The sequence below is a fragment of the Bufo gargarizans genome, chromosome 6 (genome assembly GCF_014858855.1).
Source record: "Bufo gargarizans isolate SCDJY-AF-19 chromosome 6, ASM1485885v1, whole genome shotgun sequence".
Classification (NCBI taxonomy): domain Eukaryota; kingdom Metazoa; phylum Chordata; class Amphibia; order Anura; family Bufonidae; genus Bufo; species Bufo gargarizans.
Window position 1 is genome coordinate 130,926,031 of NC_058085.1, and position 17,765 is coordinate 130,943,795.

General features: G+C 40.4%; 2 protein-coding genes across 2 annotated transcripts; both read left to right on the forward strand.

Annotated features, from left to right (window-relative positions):
• The first annotated feature begins 2,626 nt into the window (after positions 1-2,626).
• On the forward strand, positions 2,627-5,923 carry LOC122940250 (anionic trypsin-2-like). The gene is made up of 5 exons (XM_044296789.1): positions 2,627-2,666; positions 2,908-3,058; positions 4,082-4,335; positions 4,802-4,938; positions 5,774-5,923. Exons 1-5 carry the CDS (start codon positions 2,627-2,629, stop codon positions 5,921-5,923), a joined length of 732 nt encoding a protein of 243 aa, XP_044152724.1.
• A 5,340-nt stretch (positions 5,924-11,263) lies between these two features.
• LOC122940246 (trypsin-like) lies at positions 11,264-17,238 on the forward strand. Its single transcript, XM_044296783.1, has 5 exons — positions 11,264-11,297; positions 14,113-14,272; positions 15,101-15,354; positions 16,212-16,348; positions 17,089-17,238. Exons 1-5 carry the CDS (start codon positions 11,264-11,266, stop codon positions 17,236-17,238), a joined length of 735 nt encoding a protein of 244 aa, XP_044152718.1.
• The last annotated feature ends 527 nt before the right edge of the window (positions 17,239-17,765 follow it).

Here is a 17,765-nt window from a genome sequence, read left to right on the forward strand (position 1 = left end):
TCAGCATCCTCAATGATCCCTCAGTGCCTTACAGCTACTGGGTGTCCAAGCTGGACACGTGGCACGAACTGGCGCTCTACGCCTTGGAGGTGCTGGCCTGCCCTGCCGCCAGCGTTTTGTCCGAGCGGGTATTTATTGCTGCTGGTGGCATTAGAACTGATAAGCGGATCCGCCTGTTAACTGAAAATGCTGACAGGTTGACTCTTATAAAAATAAACAAGGCCTGGATTGACCATAACGTCTCGACTCCACCAGAGGAAAGCTGATAAACATAAAGGCACTTTAAATGTGTTGTTTATAATGTACTGAATACACTGTATTCCCATGCACCCCTTCCACCACAAACAAGGGTATATGGTTGAATCTTCCTTTTCTCATCCTCCTTCTCCTCTTCCAGAAAAAACGAAGAAGGTCACGGCACTCCAAAGGCTATTCAGTGTTTTTATTACACCACAAAATCAGCAGCAACGTTTCGACAATAGTCTTTTTCAAGCTGGTAGCTGGTGTAATAAAAACACTGAATAGCCTTTGGAGTGCCGTGACCTTCTTCGTTTTTTCTGGTATTTGTGGGGTCTATGAGGCCGGGACCTGACGTCACGAGCACCGCCGCAAAGCCTCTTGAATGAATTCAAGTAAGTGGTGCTGTCCTACCACTCTTTTTTGCCTTCTCCTCTTCCATCATATCAACATGCTAATGCACTCGCATATATGCTCTTCGCATATCATGTTTTACAGGGTCAGCTCATCTGCAGGCCCACGTATATAATTTTTAAGAGGGTTAGCTCACCAGCATGCCCTCACCTACAATCTTTTACAGGGTCAGCTCACCAGCAGGCCCGCACCTACAATCTTTTACAGGGTCAGCTCACTAGTAGTGTTGAGCGCAAATATTCGAATCGCTAATTTTATTTGCAAATATCGCCTATTCGAGAATTCGCGAATATTTAGAATATAGTGCTATATATTCGTATTCGCGAATAGTGTTGATTGCGAATGTTCTAATGGCAAATTTATTGCAAATTTCGTCACTTAGCAACATTCCTAGCAACCAATAGGAAAGTTGCCTATTCCTTAGTGTTGATCGCGATATTCAAATTTTTATCGCAAATATATTACATTGCCGATTTTCGCAATCAAGTAAATAATGACTGGAGATCACGGATTCTCAAATTTGCAAATTTATGGGAAATATCGCAAATTCCAATATTGCTTATGCCGCTCATCACTACTCACCAGCAGGCCCTCGCATATGTTTTACAGGGTCAGCTCACCAGCATGCCCTCGCATATAATTTTTTACAGGGCCAGGTCACCAGCAGACCTTCACCTACAATCTTTTACAGGGTCAGCTCACCTGCAGGCCCTCACCTACAATCTTTTACAGGGTCAGCTCACCTGCAGGCCCTCACCTACAATCTTTTACAGGGTCAGCTCACCTGCAGGCCATCACCTAATTATACCTAATAGGTAAATTGCCTGCATGCTGCCTTGCTTGGATGTGGTAGCCGTAGCTGGTTCCCAGGCTTCCTCTCCAGAATCGAACCATGATTCCCCTGTTACCCATGGTCTATATGGTATTGGCTGAAAATAACATCAAAAGTTGATAGGGCAGACATCCGAATGGATCGTCGCCGTCACGGGGATGTGCGATCGGCTCCAGGTTATCTAGAGTCACCAAAGCGGCAGGAGGCCCCCACCAATAATGTTTTAGATGGTCAGATCAGCAAGCCCTTGCTTCAAATGTTTTTTAGGGTCACCAGCAGGTCATCAATCATAATATTTCAAGGCTGTGTATGTTGCCCTCCTTTATGTGTAACAAAGGGTGTATTGTAGTGCCGGTTCCTTGTAATTTTTGGCAGCCCTTTCCCTTAGTGCATAGGCTTTATGAGCGTAGGAGTCCAACTACATGAACAATTGTGCCACAATGTGAATGAGGCCCTCCTTTATGTGATATACAGGTTGTATCGGAGTGGCTCTTCCTTGTAATTTTTGGCAGCACTTGTACTTTATATACAAGTAAATATACATGAAAGATTGTTTCCTATCAATTTTTCCACTAAAATCGATTTTATCTTCGGTTTTGTGCATATTATTGTAAGTCTGGAAAAGTGGTGTACCTGGAAGTCCAAGATGCATCCAGTCATCCTCCCCATGCTGTTCCCGAACTATTTTGGTGCTGTTTCTATCAATTTCTGACCTTTTCCTATTAACCAGGCACCCTCCTCTCTTTAGAGTAGGGGGTGCCTGGCTTAATGCTCGGGTTCTCCCATTGACTTCCATTATACTCAGGTGATCAGTAGAGCACCCGAGCATCCCGATGTGTTCAGCCTGATCACCCGAGGAACCGAGCACTTTGATGCTTGATCAACACTAATTATAATCCTACCTATGTTCAAGAATATTTCCAGGGAAGCACACGTTACTGTAAGTGAAGGAGGGATGTTGATTTTTTTTATTCTTTTCCATGAGCGAATCTGGCTGTCAAGAAATTTCACGCCAAGCCACCTGTTCAGGTTTCACAATTAGCAGAGAACCTGTTAGTATCAACAAGAAAGAGGATAACATTACTGATAAACCGGGGTATAAAGAACCTTTAGCTGGTCCATAGGAAACACTACTGGGTGACAATGAAGATCCTTATAGTCCTGTCCCTTCTGGGTCTTGCTGGTGGGTTAGTTTAAAATTTAGATCTACAGTAGTCCATGCAAGCTAACAAGATCTAGACAGACTAGATTTTAGCCAACATTTTTGAAACTTTTTTAAAAATAAAACTAACAAAAAACTGAAATTCCAGGCTAATTTAGTTTTGTAAATGGAAAGTAACATTATTTTTTTTAATTTTTAATGCATGTATTTATATTTAGAGCGCACTACTTGTAGCTAATGGACAGAATGTCTTTCTCTTTAGTGTCAACACCTTTCGACGATGATGATAAGATAGTTGGAGGTCACCCCTGTAAAGTTCCCTATCAGGTGTCTCTTAACGTGGGCTATCATTTCTGTGGAGGAATCCTGATCAACGAGCAATGGGTGGTGTCTGCTGCTCACTGCTATCAATCGTAAGTACTTTGAAGGATTTGAGGCGTTTCTCTGCACAGCAGGCACCTGGTTCACCGATGCGCACTCTGAAAGAGGTTAGTGGGAATACCTCATTCTCAGAGGTCAGACCCACAATAGTCAAAAAGTGATAGTATATTCTAGTCATATGTCATCACTTCATGAGATAGGAACAGCCCTCTGAAATAATGGTTTATTTTTATGGTAGAATAGCTATGTAAGATCTGCTTCCCATGATTACAAGAAAGAGAGGTTTAAAGGGGTTATCTAGGCAATTAAGTTTTTCCTCAGGATAGGTTATCAGAATCAGATCTGCTGGGGGTTGCAACAACGCCAATCACAATCAGTAGGCCAAGTTGAAGCTCAGCCCTATTCAAGTCAATAGGACTGAGCTGCAATACCATAAACTCCCACTATACAATGTACGGCGCTGTCTTTGGAAAGCCGCTGGGATCCTGCATCGCTCACCAGAGCTTCGGTGAGCGCCGCGTCTCCCTGAAACAGCTGATCGGCGGGGATGCTGAGAATTCAACCCCCACTGATGTGATAATGATGACCTATTCTTAGAAAAGCGTAAAAATAGAAGATGACAGCAGCATATCCAAATGAGGTTCCTTTATTCGCCGAGCGTTTCGGCTACGTAGCCGAAACCTTGCACTTTTATGTACATTGTTTCATGGATGTTCGGTGAATAAAGGACCCTCATTGGAGAATATAATTTAAGAGTTTCGGAGGGAACAGAACAGTAACTATTAGTAACTCTTCATGCACCTAAGTCATGTTAAGTCTATTTTTTCCAGAACTTCTGATCTCCCGATAATACGGTCTCAAAGAAGTTTTATTGCCAATTGTCTAATTGAGATCTTCCATGAGAAACCTCATCAGATGTAACCTTTAACTCGTCAATGCTCTAATTTTCTCTCTTTCAGAAAAATTCAGTCCAGGATTGGAGAATATAATATAAGAGTTGCATTTCTGCAGCTTTAACCTTTACTTTCTCAATGATTTCTTCTTCTCTGTTTTAGAAATATTCAATGCAGGCTTGGAGAATATAATTTAAGATTGCCAGATGGAACAGAACAGTTCATTGACAGCACCAAGATAATTCTACACCCAGAGTATAACCCTTATGATAGTGACATCATGTTGATCAAGCTATCAGTGCCGGTCCAGCTGAATGAAGCAGTGCAGCCCATCAAGCTTCCCGAAAACTGTCCTCCTGGAAGTAGTCCACCTGTGGGAACTAAGTGCACGGTGTCTGGCTGGGGTTACACCGGATGTAAGTTGATGCTTCAGAGAGAAGGATATGACTGAATATTCTTTTGAAGATCAATAAAAGCATATCAGGATGAGCATTTCTCTCCAAAATTGTCAAATTAAAACCTGGCTATATCCTATATAGATATTTTATCCCCAAAGTCAAACAACTCTTGCAATAGATTCCTTTTTCCTGCAACCTTACTGCTTGTGCTGTGTGCACTGGGGCATTGACAGCAGTCATCTCATTATCATCAGAGAGTGGGTTAACAATTAAACACCTCAATTTTAAAGCTGGAGGCAGATAACACAGGTTTCCAACTTTGACAATAACAGGTGGTGGGGGCAGATCAGCTTCTCCTCCCTCCCCGCACATTAATCATTACACACACACAACACTGTCCCGCAAAAGTCAAAAAGTCATTCTTTATTAGTTTTCTTATGTCTAAACTATGCATTTCATTTAATATACAGTTTCTAATCTCTAGTTGAAAACCCAGACATCCTGCAGTGTGTGGATGTTCCTGTTGTATCTGAGGCAGATTGTATGGCTTCCTACCCAGGGCTGATTACAGACAACATGATCTGCCTGGGCTATCCAGAGGGTGGAAAGGACTCCTGTCAGGTACTCTGAAATCCCCATAATATATATGCATGCTATAATATCTGAAAGAAACAATAAATTTATACTGTGTTCGTGTGAAATATTAATATGTAGACGTATTGGACTCCAGAGCTGCACTCACTATTCTGCTGGTGTAGTCACTGTGTACATACATTACATTACTTATCCTGTATTGATCCTGAGTTATATCCTGTATTATACTCCAGAGCTGCACTCACTATTCTGCTGGTGCAGTCACTGTGTACATACATTACTTATCCTGTACTGATCCTGAGTTACATCCTGTATTATACTCCAGAGCTGCACTCACTATTCTGCTGGTGCAGTCACTGTGTATATACATTACTTATCCTGTACTAAACCTGAGTTACATTGTGTATTATACTCCAGAGCTGCACTCACTATTCTGCTGGTGCAGTCACTGTGTACATACAATACATTATATATACTGTACTGATCCTGAGTTACATCCTGTATTATACGCCAGAGCTGCAATCACAATTATGCTGGTGGAGTCAATGTGTACATACATTACTTATCCTCTAATGATCCTGAGTTACATCCTGTATTATACTCCAGAGCTGCACTCACTATTTTGCTGGTGCAGTCACTGTGTACATACATTACTTATCCTGTACTGATCCTGAGTTACATCCTGTATTATATTCCAGAGCTGCACTCACTATTCTGCTGGTGCAGTCACTGTGTACATACATTACATTACTTATCCTGTACTGATCCTGAGTCACATTCTGTATTATACTCCAGAGCTGCACTCACTATTCTGCTAATGAAGTCACTGTGTTCATCTCATTACTTTACTTTCTGTTTACAGGGTGACTCCGGTGGTCCAGTGGTTTGTAATGAAGAACTGCATGGAGTAGTGTCCTGGGGTTATGGATGTGCACAACCCAATTATCCCGGTGTCTACACCAAAGTCTGCAAGTTCGTTAATTGGATTAATGAAGTTATTGCTAACAATTAAATTACAAAACAAGAAGCAGATATAATTCAAGATTTGGAATGTAAGATGTTCTGGTCTCTACAATAAACATCAACTGATTATCTTCATTTGTCCAAGACTCTATATTTTGATGTGTTGAGCGTGAATATTCGAAAAGAGAATTTTTATCATGAATATCAGCACTTCGAGAATTTGCAAATATTTAGAATATAGTGCTATATATTCGTAATGACGAATATTCTTGTTTTTTTTTAACACAGTACACATCAGGTGATCATCCCTCCCTTCTAGCAAGTGGGCCAATGAGAAGGCTTTGTCACAGCTTAGCAACATCCCTAGCAACCAATAGAAAAGTAGCTTACCAAACGTCAGGATTTTGCACGCATTAAGCGAATAATGAATTGTAGATTTTCACAATCAAGTATATAATCTCGAATTTGCGAATATATCACAAATATTCTACAAAATAAAGTTAATTGCATTAATGAAGTTATTGCTAACAATTAAATTACAAAACAAGAAGCAGATATAATTCAAGATTTGGAATGTAAGATGTTCTGGTCTCTACAATAAACATCCACTGATTTATCTTCATTTGTCCAAGACTCCATATTGGGATTATGCAGAATGTTCTCTTTTCCCAGATTCTAATATTCACATCTTGATTATACAATAACTAGGGCTGGAATATACCGGCCCCCGATCTCATGGGAAGACAATTAACATAAATGTCCTATTATCAGCTGAAAAGATGAACCCACACAAACATAAGAACATCATACAGATATCAAACTTATATTACTCTGGTATCTCCGGAACCTAAAGCTCCACAGCTGAAAGGCTCCTGTGCCACCCCATAAGCCACCACTTTATGTAAGCAGCAATAATGAGATGCAGGGATAAACTGAGGACACGTAGAAGCCCTAATGGTGGAGGTCCAAGAAACCTAGTAGTCTACAGCTGATACATGGGCTGGATTTCCCATACAATAATCCATTTTATGATTTACTGAACTACTACATACAGAAATAAGTAAGAAAAGTTAGTGAACCCCTTGTAATCAATTGGATTTCTTCAATGAGTACTAGAAAAATGTCTTCTCATTGTTATCTAAGTCACAATTATAGACAAATTACTAAACTAAACTAATAACATCCAAATAGCTGTACCATTCATGTCTTTAATTGAGCACATTGAGTAATATCCATAATACGGGAGGGGAGAAGTAAATGAACCCTTAAATTTATTAACTTGCAGATCCCCTTTTTGAGCAATCACTGCCACCAAAAGTTACCTGTAGATGTAAATAAGATGTGTCAATTGTTGAGGAGGAACTTTGGACCATTTCTCTATGTAAATGTGTTTCAGCTCATCTATATTTCTGGGATACCTTTGGTGCACAGCATCTCTATAGGTTTAAAGGGAGCCTGTCAGCAGTTTTTACCATGCTAAACTGTTGTCAGCATGAAATTCTGATCTTTCAAGTGTCCAGGAGGCTTCACTGTGAAGTGTTCTCTAAATTAAGCTGCTCTAACTGACGTCTATAGTGGTCTCCTGGTTGGATGTTCCTTTTGTTGTAAACAGCAAAGCAAGGCAACAAAAATTATCATAGTTTGGGACTCGTGGACAGGACATCATGGCTTGGACTTGGTGCAGGGGACTTCATCGTTTGGGGCTGGCAGAGGGCACATCATGGTTTGCGGTTGGCGGAGGGAGAATCATGGTTTGGGCCTCTTGAAGGGATGGAACATAATGGTTTGGGGCTGCTTTTCTACCTCAGGTCCTGGGTGTATTGTGATGACTGCTGGAGAGCCATGAATCTAAGGTGCATGAAAACACATTATAGGAGAGTGTTCGGTCAGTCTCCATACCTGAAGAGATGTTGAATAATGCAATAAGACAATGATAAAAACCATAAATAAATCAACTAAAGAATGGTTCAAAAAGATCTTTTGTTTGGAATTGCCAACTCAGTGACTTGGCATCCAATGACTTTTCCACATGGAATCCAAGGCATACCATTCATACTTGCAGATTTGTTTCAGAGGAAATATTTGTATTATGCGAATATGAAAAACTTCACATGTTTGGTATCGCCTTAATCCTACTTACCCACAGAATAAATCTGTCATATAATTTTAGCACACAGTGAATGCAATAAAAAAATGAAAAAGTAAAAAAAATAAAGAAATAAAAAAGACACAAAACGTAAAATTAAATAAAAAACACCTTTATAGCTATATTCGTTTTAGCAATAGTATAGCAGGCTATGTACACAAACACACATTTAAAAAAATATATATTAAAAATTAATTAAAAATAATAATATATATATATATATATATATATATACTAGTGTTTGTGACAAATGTACCCAATTGTTTTCCCTTTTCTTTCATAATTTTTTATTTAAATATAGGTATTTATTCTAATTATATTTATTATAGCAGGTTTTTTTATGTGGCAAATATACAAACACAATTTTTTTTCATATATAAAAAAAAAAAAAATGATAAAAGCCCAAAGCTTACCTTAGAGGGGGGGGGGGGGGAATATTTAAAAGATAGTCACTTTGAAGGTGTTTCTAATGTTTTGGCATTGTACTTTTTTTTTACATCTCTTCTGGCAGTACAGTGCCATGGGACTAGCAGTAGAAAAATAAGCCAAAATTCAAAATGTGCTCTAGCCGTTTGATGTCTTGCGGTGGGCCTCGCCAATGGATAACTAGCACAAATAGCATCCATTTTTAAAGTACAAACATACCATTATGGTTTTAGAAATGTTTTGTCCTTAACTCATTTGTAACAGAAAATAATTAGAAAGAATAAACGTTTTTTTCATACTTTTCACGGTTTTTCTTTTAATATATATTTTTAAATATATATTTAAATATATTTATAGTTAATTGTAAAAAGCGTAAAATTGGCCTGGTAAGGAAAGGGTGAACACTTTGACATTAAAATGATTAAAGAATAAACAACTTTATTTTTCAAAAGATTGCTTTGTAGCCCTATATTCTGACACCCAGAACTTGAAATGTTGTGTTAGCTGACATTGCTGACATTGCTGTGTTAGATTGTTTCTACTATGCACCGCAATACTCTTTAAGGGCAATAGCAGAACATGGTAGTTCTGGCATGCCAACTACTCAGCACCTCATAATTGTGCCTGCAGGGTAAAGAGGAGAGAAGGAGTTATAGTGCTGTACAGGTTTTTTGGTCTCGAGATGTAGATAAAAATAAATTTTTTATTCACTGGCAGCAAGCAGAAATCCTAAAATTGTATAGAACTGTAATACAATGTATATAAAAAAGTTGCAGAACAAAACCTTTAAAGTGGTAGTCTCATAAAGACAGTCCCTTTCCTTATGCCTTATTAAAGGAACTTAGAAAGCTAAAAGTGAACGGTAAAAGTAAAGACAACATATAGTTGTCCTTTGCTGCCTTTTTCACATAAAAAAAAACTGCTGAAAAAAACACAACATGGCCATTATGTGTGAGCAGAGTCTAATAGTGAACACAGGTCAAATAATGAATATATTCTTATCAATTGAAGGGATTTTCTGGGACTTATATACTGGTGACTAGAGATGAGCGAATCAATTCTACAGAATTAAAATTCAACCCAAATTTTTATAAAATGTAGAATTTCTTGCAATTCCATTTGGAATAATTTTTGCAGAGAGAGATAGAAAGGAAGGAATGACACCTGAATGTCATTCACAGGGAGATTGTAGCACTTTCAATTCTGGTCTGAATCAAATCAGACACCCAATTCGGACATACAAATCAAAATTCAGAACTAACACAGTGGCCTAGAAATGTACAGAAATCTCAATCCCAATCAAATGAATGGAGCAGAACTTGCAGAAGGTTTTCAAGAAAGAAATTAAAGTAAAATTACTGTTGCAGATTGTGGTGCAGAATTTCACAAGCCATTGACGTCTATGAAGACATCTGCATCCAGTGCTCACAACACTTACTGAAAGACACCACATGGAAATTTTTAAGTGGATTTATTTTTATTCCATAGGGTGGATTTGCATAATTTTCATAGCAGAAAACTTTGCAGAGGAAATTTACTTTTATGTATTCTTTGGTCTGAATACATTTGCAAACCCATACATGGATTCTGGACGCAGAATTTTATCACAGACTTCAAAGTTTTGTGAAATGTTGCACCAAAATACGCAATACAATCCTCAGCAACTACAACACAAAATTCAACACAGAAATTCCACTAGCAATTTTTTCTGAACAAAAATCACAGAAAAAGATTAAAAAAAACATTCTGCACGATGTTTTTAAATGAATATGCGGATGTGCATGGCTACATTAATAAAATAAAAATCATAGGAAATAACCTATCACAATAGATGAAAACATTATATATGGATGAAGCCCTCACTCTAATATGATAAAATCTGAGACTATCAGCCAATATATTTTGATTAAAACAAATCTGTGCCCATCTACCCACGCCAAGGTGGTCTAAGTCAGGCAGGTCCTTCGATAAACCTACCTATGCCGTTGGGTATCTACATTCATGAGACCTTGATTAGGTGGTACATGTAGCTGTGCAGACTCTTCCTCTTATTGGGTGCTTGGTGCATACAGAGGTGACTAGGAGCAGCTCGCTATATGTGCAGGGTCTGCTCTCCCGAATGTAGATGCCCAACGGCATAAATAGGTTTAGAGTAGGTCCTGCCGGAGACCACCTTGGTGCTGGTAAGCGGACACAGATGTGTTTTGATCAAAATATATTGGCTGAGAGTCTCAGATTTTATCGTACCAGAACGAGGCCTTAGTCCATATATAATGTCTGCATCTATTGTGTGAGTGCAGTATTTTCTGTGATTTTGAATTTTTGTTGCAAAATGGTTTCTGCGGAAATACTTTTTTATACACCACCTGTGAATCCACCCAAATACCCTGGAGCTTCTACATAACTCCCTACTGTGATCCAGTTCAGTAAAACCATGGTATTCTGGTTGTTATGTACATAGTAGGAGGACCATGGGTGGAAGCTCTTGATAAAAATGTGTTCACCATCAGCAGTCTATGCACTGGTAATAACAGCTGTAGGTCCTTGTGTCTATCAATGCGGTTGACTTGTCCTTGATTCTGTTGCCATATTGGAAATGTTAAAATTCGACCCAGAAAACCTTTATCAGTAGAAGACAAATGAGATGTTGCTTTGTTTAATACCAGGTTTAATGCCAAATTTGGATTCTTAATAAATAATCCATTACTGAGTTTTTGGCTTGAACATTCGTGTGAACAGACACATGTCCTGGCGATACAGATAACCCTGAGGTTTATATTGGTGAGATCAGACCAAGAACGAATCCGTGGTGTCAACATGAAACTTCTTCTTCTTGTCCTGGGACTTGCTGGTAGGTAGATGTCTACTTTTTTACGTATATACATTCGCCCACAGGAATATAATTTAAGGAGATATCAAGGTTCATTTACATAGATGGTATACATGGGTGTAAGGCAGCAGAGCTTGTGTACTATGAGGTGGAGACACTAGAGGAATGTTGTAGAACATCAATCTCCGACCATATTACGTGGTGTTTCCTCAGTCTTCTGCCTTTTTTATGTCATGGTGATCAGGGCTGGGCTTAGGAAAGTGTTACGTGTGTGGTCATCCACAGTACAATCTTGCTTAAAGGTGTATTCCATCATTTAACAAGTTATAGTCTAGGGCATCACTGGCTTATTAGCAACGAACCGACACCCAACACCTCCACCAATCAGCTGTTCCAGTGTGAAGTCAATGGGAGTAGCACTGCATTATTGAGCTCCATCCACTACACACTGCCCACTGGACAGAGCAGTGTACTTCGGCACTGGACCTATACTGGGCAAGACAAACAATGTGGGGGGGGGGGGGCATATTCTGCCTATTCTGAGATTGGGCCCTCACTTGTTAAAAGTTGCTGTACCCCTTTAAGGGGTCATCACTGATGACCTGACACCGAATGATCATGACCATCATGAACCATTTTATTATTTTACATAATAGACATTGGCATAGACTGGTAGGGTTGATCCTGCTGGTCAAAATGATAATTGGTAGTGGCGTTCCAGACAAAAGTACTTTTATTCTTTATGTAAGTGAAGACTTCAGTGAACACAGGGATAGGACCTATCCTTTCAGTGCAACTCAGCTTTCCAGTGCTGCCCCCCCCCCCCCCACCAAATCTCTAATTGCATAAAGAATAAAATACTTTTTCCTCGGTAATGCCACAACTGACTTTCACAAAACAGCTATCATTTTAATCAGCAAGATCAACACTACCAGGCAATATGTCTGGTGTAATGGGGTTTCTGCTGCCAGTGCAGTATGGCAGTCTTGTCTTGCCATTGTGGCACTGCTGCTCAGACATAGTACCGTACAGTCTATTATGTTTTACAGTGCATAGTGGTGTTATTTAGGTTGCTGCATGTAATACCTTTACAATATATGACTATAGAGGAGGAGAACGACTTCAACAGAAAGTAAACATAGGGCACCACTCATGGAAAGTCATCCACTATGATTTATGATGAATTATATAAACTTACCAATGGCGAAAGAGGCAAAATGTGAGGCTCCTTTCCCACCAATACAAAATCTGGAACAATACCCTAGCCACACCAACACTTTTGTACCATAAGGGACCTTAGGACCTATCACGCGTCAGCGCCAGGGTGCAAGTGACAACTCTGCCCAAGACACCCCTGAATGAAAGATCCTGCCTCCTGCAGTGATACAGAAGAGGAACGGGAACAAAGGTTCCGTCAAGAGACAAAAACTAATGGCAGCTTGAGCATGAAGTTAATTAAATGTCCTAATAATTTAACACTACTCAACTTTCCAATACCCTGCCGATCCAGCACAGATGCTCTGATGGTTGGGCATGTGCCAGTATGAAGTGTGAAGATGAAATTTTTGATCATATGAATTCCCATTTGTGTCCGTTCATTTAAATTTAATTTTAAGACCTGCAAATGTAGGTGCAAGAGAGTGAGGCTTTGTCTAAATATTTTCTCAAATTTGTTTTGGGATTCTGACTCGCTGCGGACCTGGGAACTGTCCGCTCCAAGGTCTGGGATGAGAGCAGATGAACAACACGTACACAGTGACAATTATAGAGCGCATGCGCTGGCTACGTTCCACTAGGGAATGGAGCTTTTTTTTTTATTGGTATAAACATCCATTCACACGTCCGTAGAATGAGTCCGCATCTGTTCCGCAAATTGCGGAACGGGTGCGGGTCCATTCATTCTATATGGGGACGTAATGGATGTGGAGAGCACACTATGTGCTCTCCACCGCCACATTTCCGGAGCGTGGCCCCGATCTTCTGGTCCGCAGCCCCGGAAAAAAATAGAACATGGCCTATTCTTGTCCGCAATAGGCACTTCTATGGGGGTGCCGACCGGGTGTATTGCAGATCCGGACAGGTGAATGAAGCTGTAACCCTTCAGGAAAGAAGACAGAAGCTCATCCTACCGTTGGAGACCTCGTGTACGGACCTAATCAGTGTTTTCCCGATCAAGACTCTGACTTCTTTCGCTGAACGGGCTTCCTAGCTGATGTCACTGCCAGATGATAACTCAATCGGTGATATATGTACCTTCATTCTGGGTGTAGTCAGGACTCCAGATGAAGTGTTGATGTAATTGTGTATTATGTTCTTTATCCTTTGTATATAGATGCAAAAGAAGGACATTATATCGCTCTATGTATAGACTACTTATTATATTTAATAAAATCATATTATAAACCTTCCTTTGAGGTGTAGCTGTAATTCAGTTAAGAGTCTTTCTTTAAAGAGTATCCGAACCTGAAGTCTTGCTCTTATCAGCAAAACACAGCAGTACAGCACATGACTGTGGAGGCCACCGGTTGGCTTTGGTAGTCATCTGGCAAATGCTTGTAAGCAAATACCATAGCCTCTGGGCTGGATTGATAGGGGGTTGAGGAACTAAATAGTGTTTTGAGGGTTAGTTTATGTCATTTATGGTTTTTATTTATTTTTTGTGAGTAGACAAATTAAACCTCTGAGTAATTTTCAAGTATCCTGTTACTTATTCGGCATTGACCAAAATATCATTTTCCCTGGTTGAGACTTCCACCAGAACTAGGACATATTTTGTATATTTTGTTTTTTCAGCTTTGGCTCTTGAGTAATATTTTTATTTATTGCATCTTTTCAGCTGCAGCCCCCATTGAGGACGATGATAAGATTGTCGGAGGTTACAGGTGCTTAGAAGGTTCAGTTCCTTACCAGGTGTCCCTGAACATCGGATACCACTTCTGTGGAGGGGCCCTCATTAGTTCCTTATGGGTGGTGTCTGCTGCTCACTGCTATCAAAAGTAAGGAACTCCAAAAACACCTATTTGTAAATGCTGTCGGACAATGGATAGCAAACTGGCATTGGGATCTTCAATTATTGCCTTAAGATTTGGATTTTGGCCAAAGTACTCCTAAATTAAATTGTGTGAAATAGAGAGGAGGACAATGGACATCACTGGTAGAATATACAGTAGATTAGGTCCTGTATGAAAAAATGTAAATCTGATCATACACATTAGAGAGCCATTAGCCAAATGCCCTGTACACATGCATGTTCAGCTCAATAGATACCAGATTCATCTGGCAGCAGTGTATCTCCCTGAGAATACAAGTATCTGGCAGCTGCAATCCCCATCAGGGAGAGTTAGGAGGCTACGATGAATACTAGATAGTCAACATCTTGGGTTTGCCCAACTTTTATCTTATATGTATGGCCAAATGAATAAGTAGGTGCTTTGGAGCCATGTACCTTGCATCTATAACCCCAAGTGATCAGCTGAGGAAAGAAGCATATGACATGGTCAACAATGTCCATCAGAGTGGGAGCCAATCCTTGCCAGATCTCTCCACTTTATAGAATGGGATCCTGATTGGAAGACCACCCTCTATGACATTCATGTGCTTTGTGAGGTCACATTAAAATATTTGCCAAAACAGGACAACCAAATGTGTCATATTTTTAAGGTGCGCAAGTTTGTTTATTGGCTGACCCCAATAAAAGTGTTGCACTAGTGTAGACTGCACGAGACAACTATGGTACATGGTCCAGCACCTTGAGCACAGACAAGGTCAACCGAGAAGACACTTCAGAGACTTGATTTACATGATGATGCATTTTTATATTTTAGGCACATTCAAGTCCGGCTTGGAGAACATAACATCAAAGTCTTTGAAGGACCCGAGCAATTCATTGCATCTTCTCAAGTCATTCCACATCCACACTACGACCCTTCTGTTCTTGACAATGATATCATGTTAATCCGGCTGAGAAAGCCAGTAAGGCTGAACAGTCAAGTACAGTTTGTCAGTCTACCGACCCACTGTGACCTGCCAGGGACTCAATGTCTCGTCTCAGGGTGGGGGAACACTCTGAGCAATGGGGGTGAGATAGAATAATTGGCAATTAATAACTTAAAGGGGGTTTCCTACTTAGATATTTATGGCATAGCCACACTATTCCATAAATGACCAATGGGTGTGAGTTGAGAACCGGGGCCCAATCTAACACTGCTGTGGGTGGTCATGCATTCATGGCTCTCTTTCCACTTCTATTGGCATTCCAAAACTAGATGAACATGCTTATATGGCTATGATTGAAAATTAGAATGGAGTGAAAGAAGAGAGCTACAGATGCACATCAGCATCTCCTCTTACATCAATGTGGCACGGGGACCCACACCTATCAGACTCAGTAATGTAATCTGTACACAGTGACTGCACCAGCAGAATAGTGAGTGCAGCTCTGGAGTATAATACAGGATGTAACTCAGGATCAGTACAGGATAAGTAATGTAATGCATGTACACAGTGACTCCACCAGCAGAATAGTGAGTGCAGCTCTGGAGTATAATACAGGATGTAACTCAGGATCAGTGCAGGATAAGTAATGTATGTACACAGTGACTGCACCAGCAGAATAGTGAGTGCAGCTCTGGAGTATAATACAGGATGTAACTCAGGATCAGTACAGGATAAGTAATGTATGTACACAGTGACTGCACCAGCAGAATAATAAGTGCAGCTCTCGAGTATAATACAGGATGTAACTCAGGATCAGTGCAGGATAAGTAATAATGTAATGTATGTACACAGTGACTGCACCAGCAGAATAGTGAGTGCAGCTCTGAAGTATAATACAGGATGTAACTCAGGATCTGTAGAAGAAAGGTTATGTCACTCCTTACTGATGCTTATTTAAATGGAAGGAGCGGTGACAACCGTTGTCTTTAATTTTCCTAGAGAATTATCCGGATGTCGTCCATTGCCTGAATGCTCCGATTCTGTCTGATTGGTTGTGTCATGATGCTTATCCTGGGCAGATCACCAGTAACATGTTCTGCTTGGGCTACTTAGAGGGTGGAAAAGACGCTTGTCAGGTAGGGGTCAAACTCTTGAATTTGAGATATAAATAGGTTTAAAGGGACGTCAGCCTTGAATCATCGGTTTAAATATTACAGGCATGCCATGTAGAAGATACTTCTTCATGCTCCAGTCACATCTAGGAATCAACTCTTTTTTTGCGATTTTTAGTTTTTCACCACCTCCAGGCTCAGGGTCTTTTCTTAGCGTTCTCCATGGGTGTTCGTTCTGGAAGGTGCAGACACCGTGAACTATAGAGCAGATTAATATAGGAAAATGCTACATCTCCTAGAAAGCAATGTTGAAGAACAGTGTTCACTGTAATACAAAGAAAATCGGGAAAGTCACCACTTAGGTGACACTAGTCATAGGCATAGCTGATCACGATCTGCTGAGACCCTGCCGACCTGCCATACAGTGATTGCATGATAGGTAATTGTGAGTCCAGTAGAGACATTACTCAACCAGTGCTTCTCCCAGACACCCAAGTTTCTCCTACTTTAGACCATCCTCCAACATTTGAGAAATCCCATACCTAACTTGTTTAGGAATGCCCGACAAACCTCACAGTAGCACCCACTCTGGGTTCACATTTCCACAACTAAGCCCACTTTGAGGCCATGCCATTTGGGACCTAAATGTGATCATTAAATGGTTAATATACCCTTATATGGGGTGATACAGCACATCACAGACTCACCAGTCTCCTTTTATGACCATGAAGGCCTCCAATCATGACCATCTCTTGTTTTTATAGGGTGACTCCGGGGGTCCTGTGGTCTGCAATGGACAGCTGCAGGGTGTCGTGTCTTGGGGCGATGGCTGCGCCGTACCTGGATACCCGGGGGTATATACAAAGGTGTGTAACTACGTGTCCTGGATCGAGGGAATCATGAACGCCTATTAGAAGCTTCTGGAGAGGAAGGAAAGCAAGTAAAACTGGAAGTGATTTTTTTTTTTTTTTCAGTAAAAATGTTTGTGACTGTAATAAAAATGTAAAAAAATTTGATAACATGTGAAAGTTCATTGCAGGGGGCAGATATCTGGTGCACGAGGGCCCCAGGTAAAGGGGCCCCTTGTGCTATAATAGGGCTTGCAGTGGGAGTTAGTTATTGCTGGAGGCTTCTTACTGTAGAGGGAGTGGCTTGGCTTAGCATGTCAAGGGTGTGGCTTATCATATCAGGGGTGTGATTTACCATGTCAGGGGTGTGGCTTACTGTGTAAGAGGTGTGGTTTACCATATAAGAGGTGTGGCTCATCATGTCAGGGGTGTGCTTACCACATCAGGGGTGTGGCTCATTACATTAGAGGTGTGGCTTATTTTTCAGGGGTGTCGCTTATCATACCAAGTGTGTTGCTTACCATGCCAGGGGTGTGGCCAACTATGTAAGAGGTGTGGTTTACCATGTAAGAGGTGTGACTTGCCACAATGAT